General features: G+C 37.9%; 1 protein-coding gene across 2 annotated transcripts in view; it reads left to right on the top strand.

The window, feature by feature from the left end:
* Prkg1 (protein kinase cGMP-dependent 1) overlaps positions 1-17,519 on the top strand; it is a 1,176,530-nt gene that overhangs the window by 445,479 nt on the left and 713,532 nt on the right. For both annotated transcript variants that reach the window (XM_021151357.2, XM_021151356.2), the window contains exon 3: positions 11,669-11,782. In XM_021151357.2, the coding sequence (XP_021007016.1) occupies positions 11,669-11,782 (114 nt within the window). The remainder of the gene's footprint in view (positions 1-11,668; positions 11,783-17,519) is intronic.

Genomic DNA, 17,519 nt, shown 5'->3' with positions numbered 1-17,519 from the left:
GAAAACATTTTCCAAATACTAGCAGCACATGCTATAATATGTTATGTGTTTCCTTTAAGTTAACTATGGTAGAAACAGCAAAAGCAGATTTTGTCACAAGGGACATCTCATCAAGTAGTTAATTTGTAGAAAAATTTCATTTTTCCAATTTGAAAGAACAGATGGCCTATTCATTAAAATTCAAAAGTAGATAATTACTTGATTCCAGTATTTTTAGCAAAAGGACATTTTATAACATTATGTTTGGGGAAGACTCATAGGTCTTAAAATGTTTTGTGTGACTGGACACATAATTCACCATCTATAACTGCCTGCTCTGCTAACTGAATGAGCCAGTTAAAAATAGCCTTGTAACTCTTTTTCCACACTGAAACATTTGCTTTAAAAAATTACTCGTCTCTCTGAAGAAATGTCTTCCCATTAACCTCAAACCCCCGTTCAAACATTCATCAGCAAACATTTATCTCTCACTTTTGTGCCAGAGACTTGCAACTGGAGATCCATGTTTGGCAAGATTGCACCTGCCCCTAAGAAGGGAAGTCCAATGGTGAATGGTGAATGATTGAAGTACTCTGGGGTTTCTTTCAATTTAATGATATTCTGCAACTTTTTCTCACTTAAGTAATCTGGTAAAGGTGGATATTTAGTGACTCATAACAGAGTATTCATAAATCTGCATGGGTAAAGTCAGTTACTGACAGTCCTTCACCTGCACAGTAATGATCATTTTGAAGGTTCCAACCACTCAAGCTCAGAAATCCGTTTACCAGATGTGATTCTCCCTCCCTGAGATACACCAAACGAAGGAGAAACAACCAATTTGCCAAATGTCATTGGTTACTGGGAAGCTCAAAGGGAAAGCTTAAAGTAAGACTCCACTACCTCATTTGGAAAAAAGTAACTGCTTCTGTCTCTGTTTCTTGGTTAATGGGTATTTTTCTATAAGAGGATTTGAACATGGCTGTGGGGGAGGGTACGAGGTAAAACTAGGGAACTGGTTTTCTCCTCATGTGTTTCTCCAGGCAGGTGGTTGTTCAGTGTTGCCTATGTCAGCTAGCCCAGGAGCTTCTGGGATTTCTCTTCTCTCTGCCTTCCATCCCACCATAGAGAATGCTGGTGTTGTGTCTGCATGTGCACTGGTGCTGGGATCCAAATGCAACCCTCCCCGCTCCGCCCCCACTTGCTTATGGGGCAAGTGCTTTACACACTGAGCCACCCCCTCAGCTTTGTAAGTGGTCTTCTTCTGTAATCTATGCCAGTGTCTTTCAAATTCAACCTTTTCCTCTCTTAGGACGGTGAATGCTTTTTCTTAGCGCTGTGAATGACTTCTTACCCAGGGGATGGGGTTAGCGACATCAATCCATACTCATATATCAAATAGAGTTATTGATACTTACCCTGCAATAGTTAGTTCCTCAATGATCAAAAACCAAGGAAAATAATAAGATGAAAAAAGAGATTTGTCTCTGTGCTGTTATGTTCCTTCTGTGCTGAAAGACTGCCTTTGACTGGTGCGTGTCAACAGCATGATTTAAGAAAAGAGGAGTCCTGGGGAGATGTGGACAGATAGCATAGGGTTTATTATAAGTTTAACTCTCCTATGCAAATCTTACTCTGCAGGCTTCTGGACCAGTTCCTCTACAGCTCACCATGCTGTGATGTTCTACATGGACAAACCCACTGTTGAACCTTACTGCTTACATTTATGTGAAAGTAATAAAGGATTTATGACAATATGTTCATAGATCTTGATGCTAAAAAAGGGGGGGTGGGGAGCACATATGGAACAGATTCCAGAAAACATCCAAAAAACAAAAGGCTAAAATAGAATCGCTGATAGGAAACTTTATTACTAGATAATAATCCAGGCTAATCAAACCACATAACCTAATAAATTAAAACACTCTTTTTGATACGATATTTCCCAGGACTTGTTTTAAGTTTCTACTAATGGAAACTTAGTAGATCCTTCTTGCAGCTGGAATTTTGCTTATTGCCATATGTGTGTGCTGTTCACAGTGGGTTAAGTGTTAATATGCCACAGTTGATCTCATATCGAACATAAGCCTCTTCTAATTTCACCATACCACATAATGAATAAATATGTGGGAAATGTGGGGAGCTGATACAAAGCTCTTTTGTCTTGCTCTTCCAGAACAACTTTACTTTCACCTTATAATCCTGGAAGATTCTTCTGGCTGCTGACGTCTTTCATAACTTTACACCTTTCCCTCAGAGACCTTAAAGTCTGATAGGACAACATTAAATCTAACAGCCCAAGGCTAGTAAAAACTGTACACATTTGGATGATATACCAGGGAGTGTGCTTGCTTAACATTTAAATGTAAATTAGAACTCTACTATTCTAACAACCCTATATGATATTATTTTATTTTAACCACAGCTTTTTTATAATACCATTTATGTATATTTCACCCTAATATTTCACCTAAAAACTACTGAATGGAAGCATAACTTTACTGTAATATCTAATTCATTATCTTTATAACTTCAAGTGTAGTAGGTCTTACTTTTCATCTATTCATAGTTATTACCTTGTCTAGAGGCAAAGTATAAATTTCTTTCATCCATTTGCTTCTCTGATACTATAATGGCAGAGAGGGATTTTTTATTTGTTTAGTTTTTTGGTGTTTGTTTGTTTGTTTTTTGGTTTTTAGAGCCAGAGTTTCTCTGTGGAGCCCTGGCTGTCCTGGAACTCACTTTGTAGACCAGGCTGGCCTAGAACTTAGAAATCTGCCTGCCTCTGCCTCTGCCTCCCAAGTGCTAGGATTAAAGGCATGTGCCACCACACCCAGCTAATAGAGAGTTTAAGGATGGAAAACCAGCCCCTCAGATGAGAGACCCTTAACTTCTGGACAAGAGTCAGTCAGTGAACAAAAATCTGGAAGAACTGAGACAAAAATCTAAGCATCAATTCTGCTAAAAGGTGATTTAGTCAAGAGATAAATTATTTAGGTCATTTTTAGATAAGAACAAATTATTCATGGATAGTTCTAAGTCGTCGTTAGAATAATATATTCCTGCAGAAATTAGTTCCTTAAATCCATTGTTGTTCAAGAAATGTGCATTCTTTTGAATAGTTTAAACCCAGGTTATTTCATTTAAAACTATTACTACTTCATTCATTAGTAATAGAATGTAAAAGTTATTCACACAAATGTATGGAGGTAAGTATAAATTTTTCTAAACCTAAGCTGAATTTTAATATTTTCATGGTTTCCATTAAAGCAGCATATCTAATTTATGCTTTTCTTTTATAAGCAGCGTGTCTATTTTGTTAGATTCTTTTTCTTCCTCGCTACACTGTGCTAATGCAGCAAGACATTCCCTCATCACTGTATGACTAAAGAAGTACTCATAATATTTTTTATCATAATGAGGTAAAATCTGTGATGTCTAACTCTTAGAAATAATCCCCCCAACTTGAAAAACTCAAGTTTTTTTGGAAATCTGTTTTCTCAGACAAATCCTGAGTCATGTCTGATGAGAGTCCAAAGGAATTATTTTTTCTAAATAAATTTCAGTTCAATAATAGAAAGAAGTATGATGGAATATATATGAAGTACCTAAAGACAGCAGGAATACATAGCTGTGGCTATACAACTCTTCCAACTCAGTTGAAGAGTTTCTTAGCAAGGGTGGTTCTCCCAGAGTCTTCACGGTGCCTTCAGGAAGTTGAATAGTGACAGTATGTAGAAGGAAGGTGGCAGCCAATGAATGGGAAGGGAATACTGTGTTGTTGTTTTTTTTGTTTTTTTTTTTTTAAACAAACGAAACAAAACCAAAAAAAAAAAAAATGGTTCTGTACAATGACAAACCCACCACAGTCGTTTAAAAGAATATATTCACTGATAAGCATTTAGGATGGAGTGTAAAGTGAACATTAGAGGCTAATTCCATTAGCTGAGAGTCCTTCATCTTTATTTTGCCAAGGGCATTGTTGAAAATCTGATGCCTGTGGATCTAATATCAAAATGTTTCCAAATGCATAAAGTAAAGTATTTTAGAATATAAAGGAAACCAACTCACTTGGAAATCAGTAACAAAAATATTTTTAATTGTGATTCACTAATTGAGGTTTGTTTTTATTATATGCATTAAATAATCATATATCATGATGTAATCATCATCACAGCATTTTATGGAGAGTGTAAAGATATCTGGAATAATTATCATATAAGAAAATATTTCTGTTGGTGACATCACAATTTGTGTTAAGCTGGTATGATTTGTTACTATGAAATGCTACATTTTGATTAAAGGTTAATAAAACTATCCTCTACTTTCTCGTATCTGTGTTCACAGATCCATGAATTATCTCAAGCTAAAGAGCCTCTGAGCCAGGCTGTGACGCCTCAGTGAGAGGATGACAAGGATTCAGACTCAGGCTCATTTAGAAAAGATTCCAGTTCGTGGGAAGACTAGGGACGATCTTTGCTAGCAATTAGCATTTGACTCCAGACGACACTTTAAACTTCCCAGCATGGGATTTTATATCAGAATAATATTTAATGAGTGAATCTTGTTCTCTCCAAGAAACTGGGGAAGGAACTATAGCCACTGCTGTTGGAAGAGGCTTAAGGTAGTGTTTCAGTTTAGGAATGAATAGAATCTACTCACAGGAAGTATTTGTGCCATCAGCTCTTTGTTCAAGGTGATTGGGGTGTTCTTTTGCACAGACTGAAGTGGGGAGAGGGTAGAAATTCATATGTGGGAAATGGACTGGAGTTATTGAAAGTGTTGATGTAGCAGAGAGGTTATTGAGGAAGTGTGAGAAGCCAAATCATGTCCAACTCATAAATTCTCATGAGGAAATTTATGAGTTGGGCACTAATCTTATCATTAAGCAATCACTATGTGCCTGTATTCAGTAATCATTGTTAACAGCTTCATTGAGACAATTCACCATACCATCTGCCTCTTTAAAATATTCAATTCAATAATTCTTAGAATATTTACAAATCTGTTTCCTCATCACCATAGCCTAATTTAGAACATTTTCATTATCTCAAAAGGAGCCTCAGTCTTACCATCTCTCCCAGACCCTTGGCACCTTAATCTTTCTGTCTCTCTACAGTACAGTTGGATACTCTGAACATTTTGCATCAGTGAAATAATGCAATATGTGTTTTGTGAGTCTTTCTTTTTTCACTATTTTTCTGAGCTCACAAGTAATATAACAAGCGTCAGTACAGAGTTATCACTTTACTGTGGCTGAGTAAAACTCTGCATTTTGCTAGATCATTCATCAGTTGGTGAATCTCTGAGCCTGGTTTCATTCTCTAGTTTTCTTTGACTGCCTAATAGGTGTTCAGCTGTTTTCTTTTTTTCCTTTGGTGTTTCTCACTACAGACATTCTAAAACTACCATTGCTGGGGTGGGAAAAATGAATCAGCAGCTAAGAATACTTTCTGCTCCTTCAGATGACCTGGGTTAGATTTCTAGCACTCATATCTCATGGTTTATAACTGCCGAAAGCTCTTGGTCCAAGGGGTCCAGTGCCCTCTTCTGGCCTCTGTTGGCAGATGGCATATACACAGACACCCATGCATACACACAAGTTTTAAAAATCAAAATAAATCATTTAAATTATCTTGATCTTATTATGTTTGCATGCAGTGGTACTAAATTTTATATACATATATATATATATATATATATATATATATATATATAGAGAGAGAGAGAGAGAGAGAGAGAGAGAGAGATTTGGTGTTATTTTGCTCTGCTCCCTTAAAAAATGCGAATGTGGATATATATCTGTTATGTTTTCTAGAGAATCTAGTAAATGGGGAATATTGCATGTAATAATTAAAAATCAATCCATGCTATTGCTGGTTACTCTCCTCGTCTTCATGGCTAAACCCATGCAGTGTCCACTCAACTTCTCAGGTGGCTTGCTTGTTGAGAACCCACTGTTCCCAGTCATTGAGCCCCTGCAGCTAGCTGCTGCCAAACTGATCAACAGTCCCAAATTTCCTTCTCCTCGGTTACCTTTCCCTGGAGCTCAGTTGAATTGCCGTGAAATGAAAAACACCAGACAATCTAAGTTTAGAATCAACAGATAACACAGTTGCTGGGTGGGGAATCTATCATCCTAACCAACTATTTTATGTTAGAAATCTTAATGTGGCGGATCCTGGTGGATTCTGCCACCAGAAATATCACTCCTGGGTGCACATCTTCTCCGTTTTGCTTTCAGCTTTCCCTCAAAAAAGAAGTGCTCCCTTCCTGCCTTCCCTCTTCCTCTCTCAGACCTGGAAGCCTACCTCCCCCTCCTCCTCACTCAGTGATTGGCTTCTTGTCTTTATTATTTAATCAATTAGGGAAAATTTCTGCTACAGGGGAAAAAAAAAAAAAAATATATATATATATATATATATATCACTTCAAGTACACCTGTTGTAAGTTGTGAAATATAAAGTCTTATGGGAGAAAGTGTATTTTAGTATTGTGAAAGTTATAGTGCAGTAATGGCACATACATGCCCTCGGTACATGAAGAGAGTGGTTGGCACGTTCAGGTGTTTTTCTTCTTCTAGAATGTGTAATAATATGATTAAAATCCAGTCCTAAGGTGTGTGCATAAGTGTGGATATAGTGGGGCTCACTAATATCCACCAATTGTAGAGGACTTTTTTCATTCATGGGTTTCAGTACCATTGCCATTTTGGGCTGAGTAATTCTTTGGTGGGATGCTGTCCTGTGCATTAGAGTAGTCCCAAGACCATCTTTGGATTCTTTGCAGGATATTATCCAAGTGATGACAACTCAAACTGTCCTCAGTCTTGGACATATGTTCCTTGAGAAGTAAAACTGCCCCCTTCTCCAACTAGAAAAATGGCATTGCATCATAAATTCTTCTATGGTTAATTAATATGTAAAATAAATAAATGTCATATGACTATCTCAAAATCTGACCGTCGTGGTATTGCCATTTTTCTGTCTATAGAGAACTATAAACATAGCTGTTCATTGTTCTCCCGCTTTTCGTCTCTCTCTCTCTCTCTCTCTCTCTCTCTCTCTCTCTCTCTCTCTGTGTGTGTGTGTGTGTGTGTGTGTGTGTGTGTTATACGGGTGTGCACGTTTGTATACTTGTATGTGCGTACACTGAGAGCCAGAGATACTGATTGTCTTCCTCTATCTCTCCTCACCCCATTTTTGGAGACAAAGTCCTCTGGGAATCTAGAGGTAAGCAATGAGATTAGACTGGCTAGCCAAGAATCCTCATGCTTCTCCTTTCTCTTTCTCCCACTGTGGGGGTGATAGCCATGCGCCACCATACTTTGCTTTTACAAGGGTATGCAGGCGCTAACTCGGGTCTTCATGCGTGTTCAGCAAGCACATGTGCTTCCTAATCAATCAGCCCCAGGCTTCTGTTCATTGTGGACCAATCCAAGGTGATCACATATTATAGAAACAATGTCCCCTAGTATAGAAACAATAGTGCAAAGCTGTGTCATCCAGTGCTAGAATTTGGTTTAATAAGCTGACTACTCAGTGAGTTAACTTTTCAACTCTCACTTGTTTCAAGAATAAATAAACTATTTTCTATTTCCTATGTGTGCATGTCTTCCCTCTGGCCTGTCTTTAACTTTCCTCATAACTAGAACTTTGAAGTCATAAATATTTATCTTGAGTTCTCTGTGTACTTTGCTAGGATTTCAAAGCATAATATGTAGAAAACCATAATATTGATCCTTGGGAAGAATATTCCAGTCCTTGCCTATGATCAGGTACATGGCTGGCCTATCTGTAATGGGTCCAGTATATCTTCTTTCCTGTCAATGCATCTATAAACAGAAATGCTGCACTATCAGCTGCTTAAACCTCCAGTCTGGTGGCTCAGATGGCTCTCTATAGCCAACTGTCCAAATCGCTCAAAGGCCAGTCCATTTCCTCTTCCTTGTTTTCTTTGGGATTCTCATGCCTTAAATGCTGTCCTATTCTATTGGATACTGAGCATATTTGTGCCTCCTTTAAGAAATATGGCTATGGTTTAGAGAGATGGCTCAATGATTAAAAGTATATGATGCTTCTGAAGATGACCTCTGTATGCTTCCCAGTACCCACATGGTAGCTCCTAACTGAGTTATCACTCAATTTCAGAGGAATCTGCTACCCTCTTCTAGCTTCTATGGGCAACAGGCACACACATGGTTCTCACACTTACATGTTGGCAAAATACCCATACACAAAAGAGAAGAGCAAATATTAAAAGTATACTGATAAAATTTTATATTAAAAAAAAACCTTTGAATGAGAAGCTTTGTTATAATAACAATATTGTATGAACTCCAATGGTTATAGAAACCATGGATGCAAAACTAGTTTAAGAAAACCTTGCTGTGTACACATGTCTAATAAGCAAAATTGAATCAACTAGTGATAAAACTAACTTTGAAGGAAATATATCATACTGTAACAGGGCAGTTGCACACAGATGTTTATTTAATGGCAAAAAAAAAAAAAATCATTCACCAAGTTTAATCCCTTGAAGGGAGAACATGTTATTTCAGGAGCAGGAGTTGAGATCCAGGGAGTCCATATCCATTTCAGATGGGAAAGCAGTCTCGAACAGATACTTGATAGGGCCTCAAAGCCCTATCTTTCATTAATAACAAGCTGGCTTCTTATAGACAAGCTGTCTCTTTTTTTCTCAACTCATCAAGGATTAAGGAAGACAGATGTAAGTGAGCGGCAGGTATGGGGGAGAAGCAATATATCTAAGTCCGCATTCAGTTCCTGGGAACTAGACAGAGGAGAGGAAGCTTTTCCCTCTACTGAGCCCTATCCCTGCCTTGTCACTTTCTGCATTCTTTTCCAAGTGACACAGCCTCTGATCTAAAATGACCCCGTAAGTCAGGTCTGATAGAATCTTTAATTGGTTGAGATAGAAGAAGACCCAGAGATGAACTTGTCTCCCAGAGGAAAGTGTATCTGGTCTGATGCCAACACAGCTCAACCACCAGAACGCTGTAAGGTCTGTTGACTCTAGGAACGATAGAAATCCTTACAAGCAAACAAATATCACTAGGCTACAGCCTTTCACTTACAAAATTGTGAGCACATACTCAGGGTGCTTGGGAAGAAAAGAGACCGGAGGTATTGTCTAAATGGAAACTTTGATATAATACCTGTTTGCTTTTAATGGACAAACAAGCTGTCTTCAATGTGCCAACCACGATTGCTGTAGCTGAGCACAGTGTTCACAATCAGGCTGTTACCAGCCATTCTTTCTGCCTGCCAGTAATAAATCCTGAAGCTAATTCTACTTATCATAAGAATCCTTATGGCTCAAAACCCTAGGTTAGGAAAAAGAAAAACTGGGATAAGTAAAACCAGGGGATTTGGCATCTCTTTATAAATTCAGTTTCTCCCTTTATTTCTTGAAACTCCTAATTCTTATGAAACACAGACAAAAGTATAGATGCTTTCTAATAGCCCTCTTAACACTTCGAATCTCCCCAGAGTCATGCACATTAGAAAGGTGCCAACAGCAGAAGCAAATTGATTGCAGCTAAAAGTGTCAGGCTTAGGATATATGACACAGCCCATTCCAGATCACAAATAGGCATATGGCACCTGAAGTAGGATTTTTAAAAGTATTCAGTGTTCTGTGATACGGCTGTCAATTATTCATGGCAGTGGCAGGAGTAAGAAAAAAAGAAACAAAATGAAGCCATAAATAATCGTGAACATCTTCTCAGCCGCCTTTTCCACCTCTCCTCCTGGACAGATCACATTAGCAATTTGGAAAACTCCAGATGACTTGTCTGTTTTTTTGAGTATCATATGATGATCAGAAGACAGGGTAAAAATAACAGAGAGCATCACATTAGAAAACAAAAATAAACTACAGAGAGCAAAGTAGAATGCTAAGATGAACGAGATCTGGGGCTTATTGGCCTTCCAAATACATTCTGATAGCCTATAGGGACTGCTGGGATTAGTCAAAGGGAAGGAATAATTTCAAAAGCCTAGAACTTTAGTAACAGTCTGAGATTTAGTTTTTGCTCCTCTTTGTAAAAAAGTCTGCTTTGAAATCTAACATGTAAGAGTGAAAATTGAAGAGCTAAAATAGTTACAAATAAACGGTGATTGATTTTTATCTTTGTTTTTAAAAGAAATAGAAATTATATTCATTCATGTTGACCTGAAGAAAATGCACCAAATTTAGTAAAAACAAACAAAAAAAAAGTCATAATGATGTAAAGGTTTCGGGATAGACCATTCTACATTTGATAAACATGCCTCAGGCAAAAGCACCTCCCTCTTTCCTTCACAGCAGAGACATCACTTGTAGGCCATAGGCTACCCTCAAGGCTCTCAGAGGTGGCCACTGAGTAGAACAGAAAGAGAAAGGATCAGTACCTAAGCAGCTCCAGGGCAGTAGTTCCCAGCCTGTGGGTCGCTACCCCTATGGGGGAGGGGGGTCTTACAACCTTTGCACAGGGGTTAACTAAGACCATCTGCATATCAGATATTTATATTACACTTCATCACAGTAGCAAAACAACAGTTACGAAATAGCAGCGAAACTGATTTTATTGTTGGGGGGTCACCACAACACGAGGAACCGTACTAAAGGGCCACGGCGTTAGGAAGGGTGAGAATCACTACACACACACACACACACACACACACACACACACACACACACAAGAAACAGGCACATAAAAGAACAGCTCTGATGCTGGTATATGGGGCCTATTGTTAGGACAACATTGGGAAGCATCTGGTTAGGGCTGCATCTGGTTAGGGCTTAGTTCTTACCAAGAGAGAGGTTCTCTTTTCTTCCATAGTTGGTAGGTAAGAGATTGGAAAAGCAGCAAGTGTGGGGGATTACCTCTAGAATAGACTGTTGCTTTTGATTTCTTCCCTAGTTGTGTTGGGTAATGGAAATTTTAGGCTACACAGCTATGACTTTTTAAAATTAGTATTTCCCCCATGAATAGCACTTGGCGTCTTTATTTGTGAGCAGCAATCTGTACCCAGTGTGTAGCATTTCCTTGGCTTTTCCCTTCTTTAGCATTTTATTCTCCCATCCATTGTGGAGCACAAACAGGCCCTGGGCTTTGTGGTTGCTTTTTTCTGACTGATAGTCAACTTCACAGGCTGGGAAGCAGAGAAACAGTTTGCTTTGGTCGGATAAGATGTTTCCAAATAAACAGATACCAGAAGCTGCAATTAAATAATGCCCAAGGGTTGGAGCAATTTCTCTCCTTATAATAACTGCCTTCCTCAAAATGAGAATTTCCAAGTCTGAGGCATGCTATAGAAGATGTGCCCACTTACTCAAGTTTCCTTTTGAATGTAAAATAATGTTAAAATTGGAATTATCATGGTTTGCTAAAACTACATATGGAATGGTTTCCTACGCTTCTGTTTTCATCCCTACCTTTCCCCAGCCTTTTCTTTGAGTCTCATATCAAATAAGTTGGTGAAGAATTTAAGAGATGGGATTCTTAACATGCATCTTTACTACATCATCCTTTGGGGAAAACTTTGTTTCAACTGGTTCACTGATGCATTTTTTAAAAAATAAAAATTAATAAGCTCCACATTTTTCAGCTCGTAATGAAGCTGCAGCAAATGAAGTGACTTGGGAGACAAATTAGGTAACATGCCTTCCCTTCTTCTTTCAGATGGGAAGGTTGAAGTCACAAAAGAAGGTGTGAAGCTCTGCACCATGGGTCCTGGTAAAGTCTTCGGGGAGCTGGCTATACTTTACAACTGTACCCGAACAGCGACCGTCAAGAGTAAGGCTCATTTCCCTAGTTTTCACATTCTTTCCGCGTCGTCTTTCTCTTTGCCTGTGAGATATCGATTTAATGCTGATGGGTTGAATCTGTGTCATCAGTCAGTCTATATTCAAATTTTTGCTTTGCAGTCAGGTCATATGTTGGCTTTCTTACTCTAAGATGATATAGTTGACTACATTTTATCTCTGACATGAGCTAAGTATTGTACTCATTAAAACTTATGGCAGGACTTTTTCTTTAAAGGTATAATGTTTCAAATTAAATTTTGCTAGGAGAAAGTTCTTTTCTTTTTCCTACCACAAAAGCCTGGGGAATCATCCCAGAACATTTTCAAGCCTATTTTTGATTATAGAAGCCATATGATTCCCACCTGTTGATCCTGGGATTTGGAAAACCTGAGGCAAGAAGTGTCCTTTGTCTCATCCAAGCATCCCTGAATAAAATACATCCTGGAATCTATAACTGCCTCTGAATGCATTTTCCTCTTCAGCTGCTCATCAAGTTGGATTTTGTAGTGGTTGTTCTTTTCTCTGATTGAGCGGATTTTAAATCGGGTGATAAAACAGCTTGTTTTCCTGATTTTACATATAGGTCTAGATGTGATTTCTCTGGCAACACTGGGTGTTCAGTAAGAGCAGCTGCAGCAGTTAGAGAGAAAAACCTATTTTTTTATAAAAAAAGATCTTCCTGTGTAAAGATATAAGGATGGTATAACAAATGGAACTGAATTCAAACAGTGGAAGTCCAGTACATCTTTAGGCAAGTGTGTGTGTGTGTGTGTGTGTGTGTGTGTGTGTGTGTGATTCAAGTGTCACATTATCCCATGGATAATTTCAATGACAAATTATGATGAGCAGCTTTTGTTAAAAAAAATATGACAAACTGACAAATTGTTATCATCAATTAGTTTTATTTGGATGATACTGTGTAGTATGTATATTTCCCCCCAAGTACAGTCTATAATTGGCAATATGCTATGAAGGAATTGGTTGTAAAGGATTCAAGAATGTATGGCCACATGAAAAATGTTGGCCACCTAGAGTTCCAGATACAGCTGATTATGACCGTCAGTCAGTGACCTTTCTCCGAAAGAGCCATGACAATATTGTTTGCACTGGGGCTCTTTCAATATGGGTTCTTCTGGGCACCTAATTCCGGATCTTAGAAAGGAGATCCTTCAGTGGATAAATGCAGCCAGGATTTTTCTTTCCAAGCTGGGGAAATAGCAGCTATTGCTCCATTAAACCAAACAGATTTTACTATTATGTTTTGCTTTTGTAAAAAATATATTTTTAGGGTAAATAAAGGACCAGAAGAACACATTTTTGCTAATATATGTTTTCTTAGAATTGTGAATAAGTTTTGCCATTTTAAAATTTCTGAGCATTTCAGCCTTGTATAATACTGCTCGTTGAATCTAACTGAGACTCCAAATTTCTAAAGGTTAACATATGGTGATCACTCCATTCTTAATCATATGAAATATTGAAAGAAATATTTTAGATAGACTAGTTTATTTAAATGGATTTTGGAGCTAATTATTTTTATGAGATGATTGCTTTCCTTCGTAAAGATCAGTGATGACATCCAGGGCCTGTAAATTGGTACCAGCTTTCACTAGCTGCTACATACTCAGGCTACATACTCACAGTGGCAAATTTAGATTGGCACTGTGCATCTGGATTAGTGAGAGCAAGCTGAATGTTGGATGCAAAAAATCAAGCCTGTTTCCAGGTCAAAATATTCTACACCAAGGTGGATGCATGTTGGGGAACCTTTTATTTTTCTTGTTCTGAGCATCACACATGTGTATATACCTGTGTGTATCTGTGTGCATTTCACTTCATGGTGCCTACCCAAGAGAGGAAAGTTGCATGGAGAAATGAGCCCTGGTCTCATGGTATGGTAAGGTGTTTATGTATTTGCAGTTATAAAAGTTATAAGCATAAGTATGGCATATTGATTACAAAGAACTGTTTCTTTTAACCGTTGCTTTAGAGCTACAAAGTAGAAATAACAGCTATTTATCGCTTAGTCCTGTTTGTCATGTCTCCTTTTCTATTCAGAGAGATTGTACGCATTGCTGTGGGCTTTTAGTGACATTTTTTCTTTATGATGAAACTAAATCTACAGACCTAACACCTTCTAACTCTTAGAATGCACCATGGATGCTATTTGTAAAGAGTGACTACAGAATATGACACCAAAGGCTATCTTACTGTTTTCTCATGAGATTTTAAATTTTCTTTAAATATATTTACCTTCATAGGTCAAGTACTCTCTTGGAACTCACTGATGTGTTTGATAGCCCGTTTCTTAACCACCATCTTGTCAGTGATGACTGTTGAGTCGAACAATGCACATCTGGAGAGAATGCCCTCCTTATCTAATTAATTAGCACAACCATGCATGCCACTTCCTTTCTTTGGTTTCAGGCCTTGCTCTGTCTTCTATAATTAAAAAATGCAGATGATTCTCTTTCTTCTTCCCTAGGCTAACTGAAAACTGCCTATGCCTTTAATGCATTTATAATCCTGGAGTAGTGACTCAATTCTAGGAAGCTTGTAGGAGACCTTCAATGAACATGAATGGATACTCTTCATGAGAACACCTTTTAAATTTTTAGTAGACCAGGAGAAAATTCCAACCTCTTTGGATAGTTGATCATATATCTTTTCATATCTGAAATACTTTTAAATTTCTTAGTAAAGCTCTAGATTGGCATGAAATGCTCTGGAAGATGCTTCCTCATGGCGATCTTACTGAAAGACTCGTTGAAGCCAGATCTTTTTTTTTTTTTCTAATCTCAGAGAAATAATCAACTGTCCTTGTAAAACTACATAAATGGATAGTACTCATTGTGAGGATAATAACTGGGAGGACGGTTGATATTCCCCGGAAGAAAACTCTTTAGTAAACACAACTATAGAGACATAGGAAGAAAATGGCAGGGCCCGGTGCAGAGATCTATAGTCATGGCCTGCTCCTGTCTACAAGGCAACACCATCAATTTACCCTAGAGGAATGGAAATGTAAAAATGCATAGGATTAGTGTTGTGTTGGAAACAAAAAAAAAAAAATCTAACAACTCTAAGTGTTTCAGGGCTCCTTTATTAGCTGTGATCTGAAATCTGCCACTTGTATTGTACCTGCCCAATTATAAGCATCGTCGATGCCAGAGGATGAGCAGAAAATCAACTGCTATGGTTATGCAACATCAAATAATTAGTGTCTCTTGTGTTGTCTGGGCTTTTCACATTTGTTTAAGTGTTTGGCCTTGTATAGAGAAAGGAGTTCTTCTGTGCATTTTTCAGAACACACCAAGAGTAGGGATCCTCACATGGGCTGAATACCCCTTGTCTTGTCATTTCCCATGACAGCCTATTATCATATTGTATCACACATATGCTTCACTCCTGGCCTCAGGTTTACTGCATTCACCCTACAGTGTTGGCAGGTTACAAGGACTCTGGGCCTCTTCCCTTATTTCTATACTCACGGTTCTTCAAAATACCAAAATTAAAAAATGTGCAGTGATTGGGCTTCTAAAGATGGAGAGGAGAAGTGTTTCGTTCACTCGGAGGACAGGGCCTGGGATGGGTACCGCATGTGTGCTGTTTCATTCCATGTCTGTGGTTCTTCTGTTTCTCTTGCACTTCCTATGACCAGCTCACAATTTCACAAGGATGTTCAAGTGGCTGAAGGTGCGTGGCTCTTTGTCCACCTCTAGCAGGAGATGAGTTTGTTTTTGTGTTTATGTTTGTTTCTTTGTTTTTGCTTTAAAATACCAGGTCAAAACAATGCTCCTCTCACACTGAGTTTTTAGCTCACCGTGTGCCCAGTCCTTTGCTAATATAATCTTCAAATAGTATTATTCCAATAATACCCAATGATAATTGAAGACTAAAAGAATTCTTCATCAGAAAGTCTCTGTAGTACATTAGGAAGATTCACCACAGAAAGTTATAAGCACTAAGAAAAAAAGCACTAAATCATATGCTTGTATGGGTTTGGGTGGATATTTTATGAGGCTATTTGGACAGAATATCTGAGTGATTATTTCTCTCTAGATTATTTATAATGAGTATTTTAAAATTCTTTTTGTAGTAAAACAGTTCAGTGCTAACACAACACTGCCTAAGCAGGCTTAAAAAAAGACAAATTAATTACTTTGATAACATCTGGTAAAAAAAAATATTTTTCTGCCTTGGTTAAAATGCTTTCAAGTTTTACACTTAAGCTTTTCTAAGATATCAGTAGAAAAGAATTTGACTAAGGTATTTTAGTGTCACGGACATTTTACAAATAAACTTAAAAGGTTTGAACTTTTCTGTTGTTTAGTTTTTGACTTTTAAAGTAAATTTGAGCCTTTGTAGGGAAGTGGCTTGTACAATTCCCTTGCATCTTTGTTTCAAACATTGCATTATTCATCCTAAGTCAGAAAAATCTGCCAAGTATCAAAAAACAAACAAGCAAAAACAGATGAATGGAGAGAGAAAAAAAGATCAGGCAATTTTTCTCTGATAACTCTATATGCTGTGAATAAAATGTCTCTGCCTAATAAGTATGCTATGCGCCATACATACATAAAGTGCTTTTTATTGGCAGCCTTTGTCCATTGCTACTGAGAAGGCATCATAGATGAGGCCCATTTGTAATTGCAGACCTTGAAAATACCTTAATATTCCTGAAACAAGAAGTGAACCATCAGGTTCTTTTAGGGAATATGATTACAGAGCATTTGTAAAACATCCTATTTATGATAAGGACACAGAGGTGTAAATGAAGAAGCACTGTCAGCAGCATCAGTCTCTGTGTACACTTGCTACCTGGGATTTTAATGAGTGCCAGCAGTCATGAACCTTCATGGTCCCCATCCACAACATGAGTAGGAAAGGTGACTGTGCTAATGAGCCTCTATCTGGCCTCCGAGCGCTAACCTTTTATAATGCATGTTATATTAATGAATGCTTTCTGCCAAGAACCCTGAAAACCTGGGGAGAGAACACAAACTAAGTTTAGGCTCCTGGAGACTAAAAGGTTGATCCTGGGTCAGATGAAATTGTCCTGTGTGTCCCGCAGAAATTTTAATATCCAGAAAAAAAAAAAGAAAAAAAAAAAAAAAGAATCGAGTGATGCATTACAACAGGATCCTGAAGTAGAAACACCTGCCCAGTGAGCTCAGAGAGAATGCTCCTCCAGAAATAGCATTACCTTACGAATTAAACAATACTGTGGTGTTGTTAACACATGGAGCAAGGATTCATGAGAAATATGGTTCCTTGATGAAGAAGCAGCTCACCAGGTACCAATGATGCCGTGTCCCAGAGTAACCATGCAAGCAGATACCCAAAAGCTAGCCTTTACTCTCATTCAGCGATCTGTATAGAGTATGGGTGAATTTTAAGGGCAATGATTTTTCTACTCAAGTTTAATAAAAACTGTAATAATCAGAGTCTATTTATCATTTATATTTAACTGCTTCCAATAAAAAAAAACATCATCTAATTTCCATACTGATGAGATGTGGCTGACAATTACCTTTAACAGTACACCCGGAAAGAAAGAAACTCATTCCTCCTTACAGTTAGATAAATTTTTCCTCCCCTCCTCCCTCCTTTAATTGCTCAGTCCCTAGCACATTGGATGTTCCTTCCCTTTGGAAATAAGTCAAGCTTTACCTGGCAATTTATTACTTTTAAAGGGTTGCAGATAATTTAATAGTAAGTCTAAA

This window comes from Mus caroli, chromosome 19 (assembly GCF_900094665.2).
Source record: "Mus caroli chromosome 19, CAROLI_EIJ_v1.1, whole genome shotgun sequence".
Taxonomy (NCBI): Eukaryota; Metazoa; Chordata; class Mammalia; order Rodentia; family Muridae; genus Mus; species Mus caroli.
The sequence above is the reverse complement of the archived record's forward strand: the minus strand, read 5'-3'. Positions and strand labels throughout refer to the sequence as shown.